Source organism: Pagrus major, chromosome 21, assembly GCF_040436345.1.
Source record: "Pagrus major chromosome 21, Pma_NU_1.0".
Classification (NCBI taxonomy): Eukaryota; Metazoa; Chordata; class Actinopteri; order Spariformes; family Sparidae; genus Pagrus; species Pagrus major.
In genome coordinates, this window is record NC_133235.1 from 28,514,853 (window position 1) to 28,537,154 (window position 22,302).

General features: G+C 41.9%; 1 protein-coding gene across 4 annotated transcripts in view; it reads right to left on the reverse strand.

The window, feature by feature from the left end:
• Positions 1 to 22,302, reverse strand: part of pard3ab (par-3 family cell polarity regulator alpha, b) — a 246,778-nt gene that overhangs the window by 198,875 nt on the left and 25,601 nt on the right. For all 4 annotated transcript variants that reach the window (XM_073491060.1, XM_073491059.1, XM_073491058.1 and 1 more), the window contains exon 2: positions 7,129 to 7,230. In XM_073491060.1, coding sequence (XP_073347161.1) covers positions 7,129 to 7,230 — 102 coding nt within the window. The remainder of the gene's footprint in view (positions 1 to 7,128; positions 7,231 to 22,302) is intronic.

Below are 22,302 nucleotides of genomic sequence, written 5' to 3' on the forward strand. Positions count from 1 at the left end.
AAAACAGGCACGACGCCGTCGTGAGGGTGAGGAGGAGGTGGCTGTCTAGAGGAGGATGATGTGCTGCTGTGCTGGGACGTTACTCTTCTCACACCAAAGTGCATGCTGGGAGAGGCTGCAGCCCACCCTCACGTTTTACAGGATAAAACATTTCAGTGGACGCGAAGGAGGATTTTATTGCACACGTCTGCAGACTGAATCTTCCTCCTCATCTGTTACTGATTGAATATGGACACGTTTGCAGTTCATATGCTGCAAAGTGCATGACATCTCAATTCAATGCTCAGTGTGGAATGAAGTCAGGAGGAGGAGGGATTAGTATAGATCATCAATACATATCTTGTACCAAAGTGCCAAAACTCCTGCATATATACTACAATGTCTGATAAATCAATTCAGTAATCAAAACATTGTATATTAAAAAGAAGAGGGCCTGAAAACAAGTAGCTCCTTCAGTAAATACTGCAATGTTATCCAGTAGCAGGGTCTGATGTTAAAATGTCAGTTGAGACACAGGTATCAAACCACTCCATCCCACAGGCTAACACACACACACACACACACACACACATACACAAATATGTGACTGGTAGCCAGTCTGTCTGTTGACATTTCTGCAACATCACAGGCAGAAGACCGAAGGAGTCGTTTTAGGAAACTCCTCTGGGTTTATTTAACCTCGTGGCCCCTCCTGTCTGTCCGTCAGTCCGCCTGCTTGTCTCCCGACGCTGCGAGACATGTCTATATCCAGCTCAGCGCAGGATGTCGTCTGGATCGAGAGCAATCAAGAAAAGAATACGATACAAGTCTTCCGCCGCTCTCTACACAAGCTTTTACAGAATGTGCAAAAATGTGAAGTGTATATTAAAAGTGCTCCAAGTTTAACTGCACACAAACATAACCTGATATGATCAGTGATGACAATGGTACACGCAAACACACACAGAGCTAAAAATTCAGTATGTGTGTCACAAACACACCCAGGCACCACGCTGACCGGGGCCAAACTTGTCAGTGATGGAGTAGCGGCGGGCGCAGCTGTGCGGCACACCCCGACTACACACAGACACACACACAGGAATGTGGCGATGGCACAGCCCAGGTGCCATCAGTCAGGGTCGTGACATCGCTGCAGGAGTGTATGTAGGGACGAGCCTGTCACCGGACACCTGAGGTATGTCAGGGCACCGAGTCTGTATGTGTGTGTGTGTGTGTGTGTATGTGTACGTGTATGTGTGTGTGTGTGTGTGTGTGTGTGTGTGTGTGTGTGTGTGTTAGAGTGAAAAGAGTGTATGACAGATGATGACAAAAATGTGTGTGTGCCTCTTTGTCTATGTGTGCATGAATGTGTACATAATCTGACGAGTATCTGTGTGCGTGCCCTGGATAACGCAGTACATGTGCGTGTATGTGTGTGTGTGCGTGTGTGTGTGTCTGCAAAGTGTGTGCATATTTGCAAAAGAGTAGCTTGTACTAACCGTCGCCCCCACTAGCCTTGGACAACACAGGATGAAGGTCGGCCTTTTAAAGGGATAATAAATACTTGTTTTACAATGTACAACCTTTGAAACAACATACAGGCATACATACATATATATATATATATACACATACATACATACATATATACTGTACTTGCACCAATGATTTATTGCTTCATCTACAGTGTCAGAAGATGTACTCAGATCCTTTACTGAAGTATGTGTACACCAATGTGAAAACATAAGTAAGGATTTAAATCTGTTAATTTATAAAGATCCTACGATGGCATCAGAGATTTTCCAGACACCTGCCAGCCAATCAGAAACAAGTATTTTCCATGGCCTCAGCATGACGACCATCGACTGAATGAACACAGATCAGGCTGCCAGAAAGTTGATTCCCTACGAGCGACTGAGTTCTTTAAAGGTCACAGATAAGCTCGTGGCTGAGAGGCGGCCTGCTCACTGAGTGTGAGAGGTGGAAAAAGAGTAAGAAGTGGAAGGAAGGATGATGAGCGGATGGAAAGATGGCATCTGGAAAAACATTCTGTAAAGTCCGAGGGCAAGCCGCTATTTTTTCCTGGCATGAGGATACTGATCATACTTTTACACTTAACTTCATTCTAACAGAAGAAGAAGAAAAAAAAAAACACACACCCAACGAAAAGCACTGAAAGTGTACAGTATATTACTTGTAGTCCCGGGACGAGCGCTACATGCAGCGCTGCGTGTTTCATTCCAGTGTAAGCTAATAAAAGTGTCCTTGTGTGATGGGCCAGCCATTCCTTCCAGTCTTTAAAAAGCTCCTGTGGAATGGCAGAGATGAGTCACAGCTGCCAGGAGACCACCAGTCATGTTTAGTGGGCCACATGGAGTCACTCACACTCTCACACACGCTTCATCTTTCCCTCTTTTCTCTGGCCAAGTCTATGATTCTGTCCGTTTTAGACCTCCATCTACAGTAATCCAGCGTCTTCCACCCATGACATATGAAAACCAGATCTCTTGATATTAGAGCCCGACTGATTCTTGAATTCTGGGGCCAATGCCAACACCGCTATGAGGAAGTGAAAAACTCCAATATCGATACAGCCGCCATTTTTTGCAGTGATCCCTCAAATGTGGTTATCAAACACTGCACTTTAACGGTGAGAATGAGAATTTAATACGTATAAATTACCCCCAACATTTTATTCTGCATTATTATCTCTTTAAAAAATATCCGCAGATACCAGACAACACATAAAATAAGGCAATTATCATCGGGCTTTACTTGTTATTGCGTGGACAATTTGAAACACTTGAGGGACACCTAATAAAATGACTGGGCTGCAGGAGATTTTCAAGACTCAAGAATAATATTTGTCAAAAGATTATTCATTTCAGGACTACCAAAGCCAAAAAGTTCTACAATATAATGACACTGCACATGTTTTGTTAAGTCTACATTATCAGTTTCAGATTTACTTTATGAATTCATAAATAAGAACACACTGGATTGGGTTTAGAGCTGCAACAATCGAGAAAAGATTCATCGCCAGCTATTTTGATAATCGTTTTTTTGAGCACGTGTCAAACACTAGCTGGTTCCAGCTTCTTAAATGTCAGGATTTGATGCTTTACTTCGTCTTTTATGATAGCAAATGAAGCATCTTTGGCTTTTAGACAAATTAATTCAGACAAATTAAGCAATCTGAAGACGTCACTTTGGGCTCTGGGAAATTGTGACCAGCATTTTATAGACTTAACAATTAATCGAGAAAAGAATCTGCATTTATCAAGAATGAAAATCATCATTAGTCTGAATTGAGTTGAGTGTATATCACAGTAACAACACAGCATTTGGGAAACACAGAACACACACACACACACACACACACACACACACACACACACACACACACACACACACACACACACACACACACACACACACACACACACACACACACACACACACACACACACACACACACAAGCTGAGACGGAGGGAAACCAACAAGAAAGCAAGACGTCAAACAGCTGTCATGTACAGCAGTTGTGTTATTTTGTCCACTTATCTCCCCCTCTCTTCTTCCTTTTGACACACACACACATACCAAGCAGTGGTGTTTTAACATAATCACATTAATCTGATTGATATTTCTGGACACAATGACAGAAAAGCCTGGCTTAATTTAATTTTCCCCACAACAGCAGCTGCGCTTAACATCACCAAACAACATCGAGGTCAGAGGTCAGAAACCAAACGCACATCCATGACACACACACACACACACACACACACACACACACACACACACACACAGCCACACACACACACACACACACACACTCAGACACAGCCACACAGCTGTGCTCTGAGCAGATACAAACAGAGAACTCACACTGGGATTCTCTCACACACACACACACACACACACACACACACACACACACACACACACACGCACACACGCACACACGCACACACGCACACACGCACACACGCACACAGCACAGGGATGTGGGCCAGCAGAGGCCATGAACTGTGGCTCGGAGCCCCACTTTCCACTGTGTGCTCTCCTGGCTCGACCGGAGTGCAAACACTCAGTCCTGAGTTATACAGTGGGATTTAAAGAGGAGTCAGTTTGCTGCCCATCAGTCAGCTTCACTGCCACAGCTTCCTCATCGCAGTGGACTGAGGCCGAACCAATGATCCTCTTTCAGTATTTATTCAGCCGAGGAGCAGTCGAAGAGAAACAGCGACTTAGCAAGGGCAAAAACTTTACGGTGCTGACTGCAACTTCGTCACTCCTTAGTGGTAAGTGATAGCGAGGGGACAAAGTGTATGATAAGTGCACTTAAAACAGCACTCATTAGTTGAGATCATCTCAAATCAGGGCTCTAACTGCAAAGACTCTGAGAACCACATTTTAATGTTTTATTTTTAGCAAAATAAATAGAGCACCAGAGACATACACTCCATTTTTCCTCCGCTGACAGACCCACACCAGCTTCATGTTGCATTCCTTTTACGCTGTGCTTGGCAGAGCACCAGCGAGCTGTACATTACCTGAATAGCTGCTGGCAACATGGCAGATAACATAACCCCGACTCAAATGAAAGTCATTACCACACATTCTGCCTTTGAGTACATTTTCAATTCCACATTAACTTCACAATGTGCCAAGATGAATCAGACGAAGATGAGATTATAATCGCTGAACAAAAAAGTGTGATGTAGTTGATACAGCGCCAACATCACACTGCCTCCAACCGTTATGCTGTTAATGATTTTTATCTGTGTGGCTTCAGCGGGCAGAGGATGGCACTCTGAGTGTTTTTTTTGGTTCTTTGATTAGATATTTGCCGACCTAACCAAGTCTAAACACTGAAAATATATCTCTGCACTGCCCGACTGTGTTGAGAGCATCATGGGGAAGCAAAACTTAAAATAAAAGTGAAGAGCTCCTGCACGCTGTCTCGCTTAGTGTTGATTTTTACATTAAAGGTGCAGAGAACCAAAACATAAACCGATCCCCAATGGATGTTGTTGTCAAGGCAGTGAGAGTGGTGCAGGTGTGTGTGAGCGCGGCTGAAGGGTTGTCATGTATGAAATGTACACATTCTCTCCTGTGGAAAACGCCTGTAGGGACGAAGGAGCGAGTGGAACGGAAAGATGGAGGGATGTTAAGAGATAGCATGATGACAGCTCGTCAAGAGGGTACACACTGACATACACACACACAGACTCACACTCACACCTGGAGGCCTATAAACATGACGCTGACATAGTTGCAGAAGAGAAAGCGCTCGCCACCAACAGCGTTAAAATACCTTTCAGCTCGACGCTGCACCTCAGAGGGCAGAGGTGAAATATTTCTCACACACTTGAACTTGAAATTCTCTGTTACATTTAAGTTTTGCTTGAGTTGTATTTCACAGTAGGGCCTCGAAAGTCTTGCCAAAACTTGTGTGCCCTGTGAGAAAACAAACGTTACGCTCCTCACCTCTGAAAAGAAAAAGTAGAAAGATTTCTGTCCGGCAGCTGAGTTCTACTTTCACCAGGATAAACTCACAGGGAATTATCGTCTGAATCTATTTTTCTGTCATCAGGCAAACACTGTCAAATCAACTGCACAGAAGAAGTACTGTATAATTACTGTAAACATGGTGGTTGAGAGGAGTGGAGAGGCATTCAAGTGCTACCGTTTCAGAAAGAACCAGTCCAGACAGGATGCGTCTCTTAACATAATACTTGTTTTCTCTTTTGATTTGCATAAAGAAATGAGCATGGTGAAAGTCACTGTCTTTCTTTTCCTGCAAACTTTAGGGCTGCAAAATTAATCAAGACTATAAGCGACAAATTAATCGACAATTAAAACATCATCATTCGTTGCAGCCTACACATTCAAAAACAAAGCAAATTTCCCAACAAATCCAACCTGTCACCTTCAATTATAAATGCAGTCCATCACAGTATTGATTTTTCCAATGCAGAAATCCTGCATATGCTTTGACACCTTTCAGTGTTTCAGAGGAATCTACTGAAATATTGAACAACAGTAGAGAATGTGACCCTGTGACCTCCGGGGCTGTCAGTCACAATGAGCGTTTCCTCTCTTAAACTGCACCAGAGGCGATGGATGGATGAACCGGGCCCTGAGGCGGGATGATTGTCAGGCTTTTGACACTGGCCAAGTTCAAGGGCCGAAGTCAACTTTCACGAGCAACGCAAAAGCACATTTTGCACAGACCTAAAAACTCATAGTCAAACATTGGTTGTTTAGGCCATAGACTGAATTAAAAAAATCATTAATAAGAGATGGTTTTATTCTTTTCTTCTTCATAGAAGATAATGATGCCTGAGATATCACAGTGATTATGATTTAGCAGGTACACGTGATTAATTAATTGTATGGCCACTATAAATAGTTATGTGTGATGAGCTGCTGTGTTGTATACAGGGACCTCACCACTGTGACACAATCAGTTCAGCTGCACCTCTTCTTCTCACTGACAGGTCTAATGAGCGGTGGAGTGGGCACAAGTATCGATACGTGCTTCGACATCCATTTTAGGCTCACGGTGGCGACAGAAATGAGGCTCTTGTTCACGCACTCAGCTCCACAATGATTGAGATTGAGAAGAGAAGCAGCTGCTGGTGCCAGAGTCAGTGTTTTGTATCATTAAAGCAAAGCACACCGACCTAGACCTACTTTTTAAGATTAGATATGCATGTCTAATGTAAACACATAAAGGCCTTCACAGATCAAAGACATGGTATACTGTGCTATTAATCAAAGCTGAGAAACTGTGATAAGGGCTGCTCCAGTACACAAGAAACTCTCTTGTCTGACGGGACAGGAAACCCTGCTTGAATGAAACTCTTCTTTGTTTTTTCACCATGAAACTGACAAATGATTTCTCCCAACACGCAAATACTGATCAGTAAATATGAATGTACGAATATTTGCTTTAGCCAAACACAAAAACTTCATTCCTGAGGCCGACCAATCGGGAGTCTTTGTGAAGAAAGAAATATACGTTGAACACACATCACTAATGCTTTCAACATTAACAAGCAGCCTTTCACAAGAGGACAGCAGGAAATAACCACCAAAGCTTCTGCTTAGCTTTCTGCATGGTTCATATTCTCACTCACCCTGTCTTTGTCGTCGGCCACGTCGCAGAGTACATCATCCAGGTCGAGGATGCCGCCGTCGCCGTGCTCCAACCGGTGAACCTGCAGCCAGTAGCTGGCATCCTGGAAAACAGAGGAAAGAAAGACGTGTAAAGCCATTTTGGACGCATTAGGATTAAACTTATATGACTCATTTTTAAGAACGTTGAAGATTTTATCAGCAGAAATTGTTGACACTGTACGACTGAACTTAAGATGATGTGAGTCAAATCAACAATGTAGATATTTGTGCAGCTTGAAGTTTTTGAAAAACTAAGAAAAAAAAGTATGAGAATTGATTAAAGGGTTGCAGAGCAATTTGACGAGCAGCACTGACAAGAAAATGATGCATAAATAAAAGCTTAACTCCAACTAAAGTCTGCCTGTAAAAGCTTCAAACAGGCACTTAAGTGTGACATTCATTTTGTCGTTGTGGCTCTTCAAGCAGGGTAGCACACAATCATCGGGGCCCCGCGAGGGGAATCCCAACCATGGCCACTGTAATTGAGCCCAATTTCTTGACTACTGTTTTCACATGAAAAAACGCACGCAAAGGTCACAGTAGATTAGCAGAAGTGGGGAGATAAAGACGGAAAGAGCAGGATAGGGGTGAGGAGGGATGTGAATCAAAACAAGAGCAAGAAAAAACTTCAAGTGGTTAACTATGTGTCGGTATTCGTACAAAAACATAGCTCAAAGCAATATGACCAATAATTCTAAATTGAGAAGGTAAATAAAAAGATATCTATTTCATCATAGTATACACAGTCGGAGATGGGAGTTCACTTCACTGCAAGCCAAAGACAGAATAAATACAGTGCCTTTGTGAATATGAAGGTACTTTAATTGTGCAGGCGTCACCTGACAAAGTTATGAGTCAAGACGTGACTGTTTGGGCTCAACCTGCACACAGCAGCCCCGAGGGTTACAGCCTCATTACCCACTTGTACGGTTCCAGTTCACTGTAGCGCACGCAGCTCACTGCAAAAGGGCACCAGACACATTATAGAGGGATAATAACACTTAACTGGAAGAATAACACTTGATAAAAGGCTTCAGAGGGAGAAATGGAGACATGAAAGAAATGATCAAAGGATAAAGAGAGGTGGAGGGAGACACACAGGTACAGAAGAATGTAGAAAGAAAGACAAAATCTGTTAATAAGCAACAAAAAGCAGTAATTTCATTGTTCCTTTCCATAAACTTCTATTTAATGTTCTCCGACTTCTTATTTTGCTAGTTAATGTAAGTTTTTGACATGTGATCTCAAGCGAGCCCAGTGCAACAAGTCCTATAAATAAATAAATAAAGGAAAAGATTTGTAAATGTACAAATCCCTCAGATTGTATCTTAAGTTAGAAATCTACAGAGAAAGATTTAAGTCTTTTTAAAATTACAGGTTGAGTGGAGGAGCCACAATGATGAGAGGACGTCACAACAAAAGAAGAAAAGAAGAAAGCTCACATTAGTATTTTCTACATATCGTTTGATGTCAGCTACAAACAGACTGTCATCCTGCAGTGACAGATGTCATGGACTGTGACAGCTTGTGTCACTTTGTGTCACCCACCCACCCCCTCGATGCAGAGACCCTGTGGATTTCAGCTGACGGAGCTCAGTGTGAAGATCTGAATTTACACACAAACACAGAAGACACACGGACCTGTATCCCACTGTGAAAAAAAGACCAGAGGTTTGTCATTTTAAATGTGTTTTCTTTATTGTTATACAGGGAAACAATCTGGACTCTAATGGCATCACAACACACCAACGAATAGGCTCTTGTATATCACACAGGTGACAAACTCTTGCAGATCAGAGCAGGTAAACAAACATGGACAGAAAGCCTCTGTGTCATCAACCGTAGGTAGTATGTTTTTCACAAGACTGAATCTAACTTAAAGCGGATGTAGGTTAAAAATAAACCAGCTGTTTACTCTCCGGATCAGAGCTGTGCTGTAGAAGTCTTATCTGACACAGAAATGCAGGAAGTAGCCAACGTCCACTAGATCTGCATCTGTCAACAAAGCAATGCAAACTAATTACTGCAGGTCTGTGTGTGTGTGCGCTTGTGTTAAAGTTGCTGCCGTCCGTCATTTTCTTGTTTCCAAAGTAGCTGTTTAAGAAGAAAAGGAGGTCAGCATGTCAACCGTTTTCACTGTTCACGTTAACCCATTTCAGCCAAAACACATTTCAGATTTCTGTTTCAAGTTAATTGAGACAGCTCCCAAAAACCAACATAAATGAGTTGGTCTATGGCAAAAAAAACACCAAGAAATTCCATGAAACACCAGATTAAGTCACCTGCCTCAGGATCTGACCTCTTAAAATTACAAAAAATTCACCAAATGTTGTGTTTTTTCCACAAAAAAAGATTTTTAAAAAGTGCATTTTATATACTTTTGCAAATGTAAAAATGTGCCCAAACTAGGCCTGAATGATATGAGGAAAATCTGCAATGTGCAATTTAATTGTTCAATATAAAATTGACCATAGGACTATATGGGTTATGATAAATAAGCAAATATTAAAGTGCCAAGTTAAGCTCTTCTGCCTCTCTCAGCCATTTCTCACCACCAAATTTACAACAATTAATCGCAGGGAGGCAACCTGAGGCTTAATCTGATCTGAATGCATGGTCCATGTATCCAAGTCTCCATCTCTTAGGTCAAAAGCTTCCAAGCCCAGTGTGAATGCATGATGTGTCTCTCAAAAATCAACAACCTTTCTTGAGAATTGCTTTGAAAGTTTGCCTTGCCATCAATTATGCATCCTACTGAAACTATCAATACCGACGTGGTACCTATAAGACATTGCACCAACCAGTTGCAGGGAGAGGTAGAAGGGTAGATGAGAGGGATAGAGTGAGGGCAGATTGTTCACAAGTTAATCATAACAATACATTAAAAATGATTCACTATAATAAACACACATCACATGCAGTGTGAGTCACATGGGGCCTGAAATATCTGAATGGAGCCTCACACATCATATACACAATCAACACGTGAGGATCCCACACTGGAGACCACAAGCTTTCTTCAACCCGAGCCCCACCTAAGTTTAGATTTGAATAAGTGATGTTATGACAGTGTTTATGTGTGTGTCTGTGTGGGTTATTATGTGTGGTTGCTGCCTATATCAACTTTATATGTATGTATCCAACTGTTGGGACCAGGCGGGGCAGGCCACATCAAAGGGTGTGTAAAATGTTGTGTGTGTATGTGTGTGTGTTAGTGTGCCAATCTGTGGGGGCCAAGTTCATCTGGTAAAAATAGCTCACAGTAAATGCCATGGTGCCAAACTGAAGACAGGAGACCAGTCACATAGTAAACAAGGTTATAGCACGCTAGATACGGAAACACACACACACACACACACACATACACAAGAGAGCTCAGATGCAGGTACCTCCACTCAAGATGACACCATCACCTTTAATGTCTCATGTGATATTTGAAAAATAAGATAACAAGCTTCTTAACTTTAGATCCTCACTCTCGCCTGCTCCCTCGGGGCGCCTGATTGAGATTCCCATGACGTTAATCTGGCAGGCCCTTATCTGAAGTATCCCATCAAAATCTAAGGACAGATCTGGAGTGAGATCAAAGACAGCATCGCCTGCTGTGGCCCCTCATCGGGCCGACAGACCTGGAAGGAGGCCAAGGCCAACACGCCGGCTGCGGGGAAAGCCCAGCACTACGTTAGAGAGAGCCAAATGTTCCCGAGGTGCTCGCTGCTCTTCAACAGCACCATAAAAAGGAAGAGGATCCATGAAGAGGTCCATGCCCACCATTACAAGTTATGCCCCAGTGTTATTGGACAATAATGAATTCTATAATAGCCCTCATTAAATCTTATAAAAGTTACATTTCCTGGTTTTACCAAGCAAAACTTTACTTGATTGGGCGCAATCATTCAGTGTTTGTATTCAAAACATGGAATAAAGATCAGATTAAGGAAAAGCCCAGATGATTGCGGACAATAATAGTATGTTTGGACTGGACTGTGAGTTAGTGAAAACTTAATAACTAAAAAATATCAATCTGTAATTCATTTATTTGCAAATTGGAGTGTGGCAGCCGTATACCCTGGTACTGAAACTGACAGTTATCACACCATGTGCATTATCTATAATGATGTTATCATATGTCATATATCATAAGTTTAACTGTAGTTTAGTTGTAAAATAATAGCATTGGTAGTGATGCAGTGGTGGGCCAGGAGGTTTTGTCTTCAGCTGCGTAATAATAGTTGTGTGGAGGAGAAGATCATCATTGCAGTTTCTGAGATTCTTCTTTTGTAAGACGGTTGCTTCGAAAAATAAGAGAAACAAAAATGCCGGTTTGCTAAAAAATCTGAAGTTTGAGGGCATGTCAACCTTCAGTTCAGAGAAACAATCAATCAAAAATCCTGATCTACAATCCAACCTTGCAGAGAACACCAAAGCAGTTCAGACCTCAAACAAGCCTTTTCAAATCAAAGCACTAAACGGTTGCCCAGCAAAATAAACAGGTTTAATTTATTGTGGCAACACTGATTCTGACACAGCTGCCCTCACGAGTACAGCAGGGTCAGAGCAAAAATGTCTGTGGAAGACTCAGACTCGGACTTCCTGTCAGATGAGAACGACTACGAGGCTGACCATAGGTTGTATGATGGTGAAACAGATGAAGAGGAGTTCAGTTACGTGCTGCAGATGCTCCTCCTGTACAACAATCTATTGAGCTTTCAACGCATCTACAACAACAATGCGCTGATAGACATGGAGGTAGGGAAACTAATGATTATTTCAACTGATTAATCTACCAAAATATTCTTTCAGCTAATCCATTATTAATTAATTAACTTCTCTCAATAAGTTACAAAACCTGAAGTTAATGGAGGAAAAAATATCTTTTTCAACAGTACACTTGGCGTCAGGCTAGGTCACTCAGTTACCTCAGCAGTCTGGTCTCAGAGCTGGATCTCAGTGACGACTGTCAGGACACTGAAGACGTGCCCTCACTAATTTCTTCCATCACGTCGAACGATTCCGAGCTGAGCTCCGACAACAGTTTCTTCCTGATCTGCTTTGGGGGTTTAATCGAGCTGTCTGAAGATGAAGTCTCCAACTCTTCTTCATCATCTTCCTCCACCTCTTCATCATCTTCCTCCAGTTGGTACACTGTCTCAGATGATGATGAAGGACGGTTTTGCCAGAGTGATAGAAGCTATCGATGGAGCGATGCACAGGATGAAGATGCAGACGACGAGCTGTCTAATGATGTCTAATAAATGAGGCCATCTTTATCTTTATGGAACTGGTTTCATTGCAAGGGACCACATGTCCATTCAAAAGGTGGTAAAAAAAACATTTATAACATCCAATGATTGTGTTTTCTTTCATAGCATCAGTTTTTGGAGGTGCTAACTATTAATGACCTTAGAGGTGTCGAACTTCTCAGGTGGTTGTATGTCAAAATGTCTTTTCTCGAAGTCTTTTTAAACAACCAACATGAGCGTCTCCTGCCACATTCCAAGAAAACTAGCCTAGAAACCAGACACATGTGCAAGCTCATGCATCATTTGCCCTGGCAGACTCGTCTGGCCATCCTCCCATTCAGACAGATTTTGATACGATGGTTTGATATGACTAAGAGTGTCGCTGGTGGAGATTTGAAAAGCAACATTCTGCTGCTCTGATTGGCTGTAGATATAAATTCAGATTTATCTACCAAACTAGGCAATGTTGATCAAATATAGGTAGGTTGGGCTATCCAGAGGCATTATTTTATTATTTTGGAAATAGAAGAAGAATATACATTTGTGAATTAGTCTGGCGAAACCAGGCTAGCAGACAACCAACCTGAACCTGAAGTCCAGCAATCTAAAAGGGAGCTGATGACACTTAGTCCTGGTTCAAATAAATCTAAAGAAATTCAGACCCAATTCAAAATGAGGTTGACCTGAACAGAACAGACCCTACACAGAGAGGGAACACCAACATGTACTGCAGCATGATGCACCATCAAGTTCAGAATGACTCCAAAGCTAATTTAATAGGTGGAGTCATTGCATAAATTGGCCAGGACCCAGATGAACATTTCTCAGCTTGGCTAGTAAACATGTGCTTATCCTGAAGCTGTACGACTCCAGTTCATACATGTTTAGTCCGGTCAAATCTTTACACTCTATTTGCCGTTTCTTCTGCACGAAAGCACCACAAAGATAAAATGTCTTTGTGGTCTTAAGCAGCAACCTTCTGTCAGATCCAGGCTGGTGCTACACGGCCTTTTCACCCTTGTTTGTGCTTTTCTGATTCATTTCCAATCAATTTTATCCCATTCTTTCTAGTCTTCTTCAGCCCTATCATCCTTTCCCTCCCTCTCGCCGTTCTTATAAAACTTTAATAGAATGCTGTCCTACACTTGACACACATTAGGGCTTGTTTCATATCCCAAACACCGCAGAGAATCCTCACTGGGAATCCTCTGCATATCTATCCAGCTCGCTACATGCCTGCGGTGCTGCACTGATGCAGGTTCACGGCAGATCAAAAAGCATTTCTTGTGTAAAGTAGTTTGGAAGCTTAGTGTGACACCGTTTTGTAATCTCCAGAGTGCCACCCATCACTAAAAAATGCATTCTGCTGCAGACTTCTCTCCTCCTCCTCCTCAGTTTGGTTAGAATGGATGGGGCAGAAGAAACACAGAAGATCTGAAAGAATTATTAAGCGATTGTAGATTTAGGATTTAGAGAAGGGAGGGGTTTTATTTTAAACCAAGGCCAGATGGAGGCTAAGAGAAGTCACTTAAAGGCAATGAGATGGTGGAAGCTGCTAGAATTAAGACATCAACAATGACACAATGCAATCTGTGCCAACGCATGCTTTATCTTCACAGCAGGAAACACCAATGAGCAATGGATTAACGACATACAGTAGGCTTATTGTCACTAGATGTCAAGACTGTGTGTGGGCGTGTGTGTGCATTCCTTTACAGATACCTTTTCAATTTAATAGGGTTGGTTCATCCAATTTACATAACAGTATTATAGTATGCAGTATTTTCCCCGTAACTAACAGGTAGTAATGGTTAAACTTTGTGTTTTCTGTTTCCAAACAAGTCATTGCAGCTGGATTTGAGAGATTATTTATATTAATGTGAAGGTTTTCTTGATGGAAAAGATGCGTTTGCTCTTATCTCGACCAACTCTGGTAAGTTTGATTTAACAGCTGGCTCCACTGGCGGTAGCGCTCGCCTGCTGTTGATCTGGTTGGTTAAAGTTAGCCAGTGATAGACAGACAGTAAAGATGGTTCCTCCAATCACCTGCCCAGTATTTTTGAAAGTGCCTGACTTCCTAGAGGGTTCTGTGTGAGATGCTGCTTTTAGGCATCAGCCTTAAGTCAGTCAATGCCATTTTAAAACTGAAGTCATCAAATTGATTTGAGTCCAAGTCATGTGACTATATAGTTCCACCTTCGCTAATTACCAAACAAAAGGTTCAAATACCCACAAGATGACAGAACAAAACCATAAACGCATAACAATGTTAAAATGTTTTCCACAGAAAGATAAAAGCAGCGTTAAATCTGTAAAAAAAAAAACCTAAAATACAGTTTATGTCATCCTTATAATCTCTTTATTGTACCATCTAATCCCCTGTGGAATGAAACTGACAATTAACTTTATGTTTTGGCTGTGTGGAGATCCAGAGGACTGGTACTGTAACTAAAAAACATCCTGTATTTGAATTCCCAGGGTGGGCAGGAAAATTGAATTGGGTTACGAAAGTATTACAAATGCTGCACTTCAAGTTAAAATGACTGTTTTCATGAAAGTATGTTTGCATTCATGTCAGCATTAGATCTGATCTTACCCCGACATCTGAAAACGAACTAAATACCCAACTGCTGTCTTTGTACTCCTCAATAGAGGACTGTTGTTGTTGGGCAGCTCAGGTGAGACTGTGAAAATATTCAGGCTGGTTCCTGGAAAAAAAGGTTGTTTTTGAAGGGAACCCTCCCTGAATAAATACAGGTTAACTGCTACTTGTTTCCTCAAGGCTTAGAGAACGTCTTAAAAAGAGCTGCAAAATTAAAACCCTTTTTCAAAAATGTCCGTATGAGTAATCAGTTTGCCACCTTTTCAAACAGAGAACAGACTTCTGCAAATGTTACAACATGCCTTTATCTAGCAGACAAACATCTCTCTGCTCTGCTTATCAAGCTCGACAAATCCCCCTTTCAATCTCCTGTGATGTTCGGATGTGTGCACAACCACGGCAGGGCTACACGCTGCACGTGACCTCCACTGCAGGGTCAAAGCAAGGTTGAAGTAAGAAACAAAAGACCCTTTCATTGAAGTGTAAATGACACCAGTGAGAAGAGAGGCGGAAATTGGAATATGCCATTCAAGTGCTCGGTGATGCATGTAAGACCACAGACAGATGTCTGTACAGAGACAGATGCGTCAGTGTGGCGTGGTGACAAGGAGCTACAACCACTCTGTTAGTGTTTATTGGTACACGTGTGCGAGTGTATGTACTGTATATGGTCTCAGAATACTTGTGCGGGTTGTCAGTTTCTTTCTTTCTAGTCAACTTGAAAATCAAAACTCAATTAATTAAAATTGATTTGATTTGTATCAAGTTAAGCACCAGCGCTAACAGGACTGTTGGTAACCAATGTCCACTGTCACATTGGATTATGTTACCATTTTAAGACCTCACACTTATCAATATATTGATCGCTAGAGACAAAATCTAAACTATTATATGTGAGGGCAGAAACTTGTTGACATGAATATGTGTTTGTGTGTTTGTATGCATTGTCACTATAACTTCTTGTGGGACAATTAATTCATTTTAAGACAAGCTTAAGCTATTAAATCTAATTAAATATATTTAATCTATCTATTTAATATAAATATACTATACTAAAGAAATATAATAGGATACTAGTCTACTAGTATTAAAATAGAAATAAAACAACGGGAAAAATAATGCTTACATACTGAGCCCAAGTCTAAGAATGATAATGCGTGTTTTTCTGGCGTCATGTCGGTGACAGTTTTATGAAAACAGACACTCATGTAAACACAACTGGCAACATCGAGGTCAGCAAATACGGTCGAGGGTCGTTTACATACCATCTATGTCTGCATTTACATCACTCTTGTCTGACTGCGTAGCACCGACAGTCCTGCCCAATTCAAGTGCCAAACATTCCTCCTCATGTAAGTGCCAAGTGGAATTCAAGGGTTCTGGACTGCTGCCAGACTCACGGCTGGCCATCTACTATGTAGAATTAACAACTGGCCAAAACCTGCTGTGCTGGGTTGTGTGTATATGCGTGGGGCAAAAGGCTATGGTCCTCAGTTATAAATATTCAGTCTGGACGGGAGGGAGAGGCGAGAGGTTTCAATGAGGGCACAAAAACAGCCAGTGAGGACAGAGGAGGCTGCTTAACAACCCAAGAGCCCAAGAACTTGCTTTGTGCTCCCTTCTTCTTTCAATTTCATCCTTTCTGCTTGTGTCCTCGTCTCCATGTCTGTGTTTTACCAATTTATACTGGCAATAGTTGAGGTTTTTAAAGCAGACTTAATATCCCCACACAGTTATGTTCCAGGCTACCAGAAGACCACCACAGTTTACAGTTAGTCAGGTCCGCTTTCAAAACATTAGCTCGGAAAATACTTCTGGTAGGGTTCAACTAACGAGTATTTTCATAAAGTCCATAAATTGAAAAAGAAAATTCCCAGAGCTCAAAGGGTCGTCTTCTTTCGTCCAACAAACAGTCGAAAACCAAAAGCCCTTCATTTAAGAAGCTGAAACCAGCCAATATTCAACATTTCTGCTTGAATAATGACTGAAACAAGTAATCGATTGATAAAACAGTTGCATTTTTCTTTCGATCAACTGGATCACTGCAGCTCTTGCTTCTGGCAATACACAAGAAGCGCTGGACCAAGCTCTTTTTAAAACATTACAACAATTGCAACAAAACATTTTAATGACATAACAATGAGTGTAAAGTGATCACTTACAAAACCATCATGACAAATCCAGTGACTTCACAGATCTACAGGTACATCATGTTCCTTGTTCGTCTGTTTCATACAACTTGCACCACTCCAATCATTGCAACCATTGCATCAAAGTCAATGCTCGAGGCTTTACCGCTCCATCCTTTAATCTCTCCTTGTTGCACCCTTGTGTCCTACCATTCAACTGTTGAACTCCACTTATCTTGCAGCCGTTGTCTCAGAATAACTGTCTCAGAATAATGGAGGGGGGAAAAGAAAACCGAGACGGAAACCAGAGAGAAACACTGGCAAACGCGAGCACCTTAATGGCATCGAGCCGCACACAGAACAATGTCGCCATTCACAGAAAAGCCTTGTATCTGATCATAACAGGCAACCGCTTGACAACTTAACATACGGCGCTCTAAAAATAGTCAGAATTACACCAAGTCAGGTACGATTAATCAGCAGACTTTATGCGGCACATTAAGCTTCGAATGGAACAAAACAAGAGAGCCTTTGCTTCATTATGAGAGAGCCACAGAGTGCAGAGCTCCTCGACATATAAATCACTCAATTCATGAGAGAGAATCAAACCATAATAACCTGCGCAAAATGCAAAAGAACATGAGGATCTCGCACGTGGTGCAAAGGGACAAAAGCAGGAGGATGTAGCCCGTAGCTTGATTAACATGATGAATAATGAAACGATCACGTAGCGGCCTCGTGTCTTTAACTTCCACCTTCCTGTGCAGTGAAACAGAAGTGCGGCCTGAGAGGAAGAGAGAGGATGGAGAGGATGGAGAGGATGGAGAGATGTAGTCTGCGGGGCTGGAAAGTTAAAACGGCAACGTGGTTCCCAGGAGAAGGAGAAAGAAGGAGAGAGAAGGTACATTCATGAGCCTGCAGTTCTGCCTCCAAACAAACACAACCCTCTTTTCTTCTTCCACGTTACACTAAAACTGGATTCCATCACAGTAACAGGACTTCTTAGAGGCTGCTGGTGGACGTCAAACTTTAATCTGCTCGTAAAATATCCATCTCTTTTACATTTTTGTTTCCATAAATACAAGACACATGGATAGAAACCACTTCCTAGCCATAAAAGGCAGAAAAATCACAAAGGTCATCTTCCGTACCTGTGTCATAGAAGCACACAATCGCATACGTGTACTTTTATCAATTCATTTGCATTGAGCCCCCTCAATAAGCAGCTTAGTAGGCGAAGCAGAGCGGAGACATTTAGGATCAACAGTTGAACACATTGTTTTCTAGCTTATCGCAACGGCGACCTTCACGCAGGTTATATGTTAACTGGCTGATGCTAAAAAATCAATGGAATCGGAGGGGGAGGCTGGGAGCATTATGTTTTCTCACCCGACACCAGTTAGCAAAGAGATAAGAGCAGAGAGGACTGAGAGAGAATCACATTGTCTTTTATTTTATAACATTTAAACTATTTTGGTCCATGCTATATTATAAAGATGATTTTGGCATTCATTATACATACATTATTCTAGTGCCAACTATTTTGACAATTGATAAATTGTTCTGAGGAAAGTCAAAAACTCTGATTCAAGCTTCCTAAATGTGAATATTTTCTGGTTTATTTACTCATCTATGACCGTTAACTCAATATCTTTGAGTTGTGGACAAAAAGAAGACATTTTATAGACCAAACAACTAATCGATTATGCAGTACTGGCAGCCCTAATGGAGTCAACTTCTCTGCCGGAAAGCATTAAGGTCCCTATTATACTATCACCAAGTGCCACCAGGAAGTGAAAGTATAGTTACTAAACCACACTGACAGTGATGCATACAAGCCTCGTGCCAATTAGTGCCAGAGAAGTTGAGACAGATATAAAGCAGCTCACATAGCAACTTGTGGCTGCTGGTAAACTTTTGACGAGGTTTTTCTGACACTGCTGCTGACTCTGTGTGCAGCTGCAAGTAATGTCTAAAAGTTACATCATGGCCATGGGACTTCTAAATGTCTTTCTTGATTCATCAGCGTTGGCCCGGTAATTCAGACTGGAACTGTGCAACGTATTTAAAGGAGGAACTTGTGCTGAAATATTTGGGCTATGTTTGATACTTCCATAAAGAGCCTAACGATAATCTAATCACGTAATGTTCACAAATGAGGGCCCTTCTTATTAGAGCAAAATGTCATTTTCATTCCATTAGAGGACGAAACACTTCAGCCGAAACCACCTCTGACTCATTGTCGCAGCGCTAAGTGTTCTTTGCCCGCGGCTTAAAGCATAACAGGGTCATTGTTACTGGGGTTGCAAAAACGTGATGCTCTTTTTAATCTGATTGGAGCGGCAGGTGAGAAGTTTACTGTATCAGGACCGACAAGTTGTTCAGATCAGATAACTGCAGGGCTGAGCAGAACAGATCGAAGCCTCGAAGCATCATTCATGGCAATGGCATTCAAACTCTAAATCAACATTCGAATGCATCTCAAACTGAGGGGTTTTGTTCAAGCATTTTTTGGGGATAGTGACGTCATAAAACATGTGGACAGACATCAAAACATTTGAAAACCTCCACAGAGCCTGAAAATGTCAAAAGAAATGGCACGTGGCCCTGGACAACTGTATTAAACTTCTTAATTGGTTGTCAAATAGTCTACAGGTCGCAGTAGTTATACTGTCATATGTAATAATCCCTCAGCCCGTCTGGTGCTCAACTCAAACATTAGTAGTATGTCAGTGAAAAATAGTATTTGGCAAAATTCTGCATACAATAAGCCAGCTGTCAAAAATCTGTCCAATAATAGGAAACTAAGGGGGACTTAATTAGACTTTTTAGAAATCAGACATAAGTTGATGAAAGGAGACAATGTTTCGCTTTTCTACATAATCATAGATAATTTATTCCTCTGTGCAAAAGAAAGTCCTTTGAATTGTCCTCTTTAACGATACAAAACAAATCCAGCCCTTACAACACAAAATCAAAGTTTACTTGAAGTCAGAAAATACTTTTAAGAGTCCCTGTTTTGCAATGCAAAGAGTCTCCGAGAAAATGCCGGAAATAACTGTTGAGTTTGGTTTCTCCTAAAGGGTCAGTCTTCGAGAAAATGGGCAGGAAAATTGAAGACACACGTCGGAGTGGCGTCTACAGTTACACCAGCTGTCAGCCTGCCAATGTTCGCCCCTGGCCCTACTGTTTTTGATCCTTCCACGACGAGGAGGAGGATTGAAATCAAGTCAGAGTGAGGGGGGGAAAGGTCCAGAAACTCTTAAGACGGCTTTTCAAAAAGGCAAAGAACTAAACTTGGCAACAGTCCACTAGTGCCTGAGTCGATTAATGCCGCAACAAGGCTGCAGATTAATACAGTGGAACAAAAACTTCTCAACTGAAAGCTGGAGAGAGAGCTTCAACAAATGATTAGCAGGGAAGAGCGGAGGGACTCTGATTTGAGGACTGTCTCTTGATGATCCATCAATAAGGTTTTGGCCGCTCCCCAACCTCAAGATAACTGCCAGACACTCGAAATCAATTTGGGTTTTGTATTTCCAGGTTCGACTAAGAGAACATGTCCTTTCATGACAAAAGTCTTTGAGAGGTGAGCGACGAAGCACGACAGCCGAGGAAAAGAAAACATATCCCCTCTCGTCGCAAGATTACTGACAGAACTAGACCAACACATCTGAGGAAACAAAGCTTTATTCTTGCTCGATGTCTTTCACCAGCGTGGAGGAAACCACAAGAGGTGAGGGGCATAGAGAGGAACGCAGATAAAGAGATGACAATAAAGACAAAACCTGGAAGAAGAGAAACAAGAAAGACAGGAAGACAGAGATAAAAATCAGAGGTTGAGTCAGAGATGACTGGTTCAGGTGCATCAGAAACTAGATCTTCCACAAGTGACCCACTTTGGCAAAGCCTTCAGCACAGAACAGACAGGAGTGACATGAGTAGACTTCAGTGGTATTAATTAGGCATGTGTGTGATACTCGATGGATTTTCTGGAGGCGGAATCATCTTCATCTGCCAACTGCGAAGAGACCGTCTACCTATATCACGTGGACGACAGAGCGAGTTTGTATACTCTGTCTGTTGTTCCCTATGGCACAACACCAACACTCCGGCTCTCTGTCAGCTGCTGTCAATCAAACGTAGACACAGACACAAGCCTCGAGCGGACTGAGACGAAAAGGATCGTTTCTGATATGTCCCCGATGACCTTTTATTCTTCCTCTCAGTATTAAAAAAAAAACATTTCAGACTACAAAAGGAGATGACTTACTGCGATTTCAGTTGGAATTTAAAGTGGAAACAACTATCTCCCCCTCAGCATTTTCCAAATGGTTTCATTGTTGGAACCACTCTCACAGAGACAACTGGATCGTTTCAGCTTTCCTCCGACTAGCTACCAACAATAATGGGGATATGGTGAGGTTAGTCATTCATTTGGACTATAATGGAGACTTAAAAGCAGAGGAAGAAGACAAAGATCTTTATTTGATCACATATCATGCAATGTACAACATTGGGGACCGACACAGGGCACTGACTGGAGAATCAAAATGAAGAGAATTTCATTTACAGCCCTCAATAAACAAAGATGTACTACACCCGCAAAATGTTGCCTCAATAAAAAACAAGTTGCTTTATTTGTTTTTAAGCATCTCTGCCCGCATCAGTCCCTACCTGCCAGCTGTCATAGTTTAAAACCACTGTTTGTTTATTTTTGGCACTTTACAGTTCATCCACAAGTCACTCCCAACACAGCTGTAGCAGCAGAATCGGGCACACAGCAGGCAAACTCCAAGCAAACGAGGACGAGAAAGGGATCAGGCATTGCAGCGTCAGCCCATCACAAAGAGCCTGGATCTGAACCGATCCTGATCCATTAACTCCGTTAAGGACATCCCTAGAGAGCATAAGTGTGTATATGAAAACATGACTGTAGCATAAACTCTAGACAGAGCTGGATACATAACAGAAGAGTTCGATGGCACCACAACAAACACAAACTTAGAATAACAGATGATGCACGTTAACGTTAAGGTTCAGACATACCTGTGCATGGCTGACGTGACAAGACTCCCCTCTGAAACTCTTCTTAAGAGCATAGTGGTGTTTCCACATCTCATCAATCCTTAAACTACACACACTCCTCTGACCTCTCCT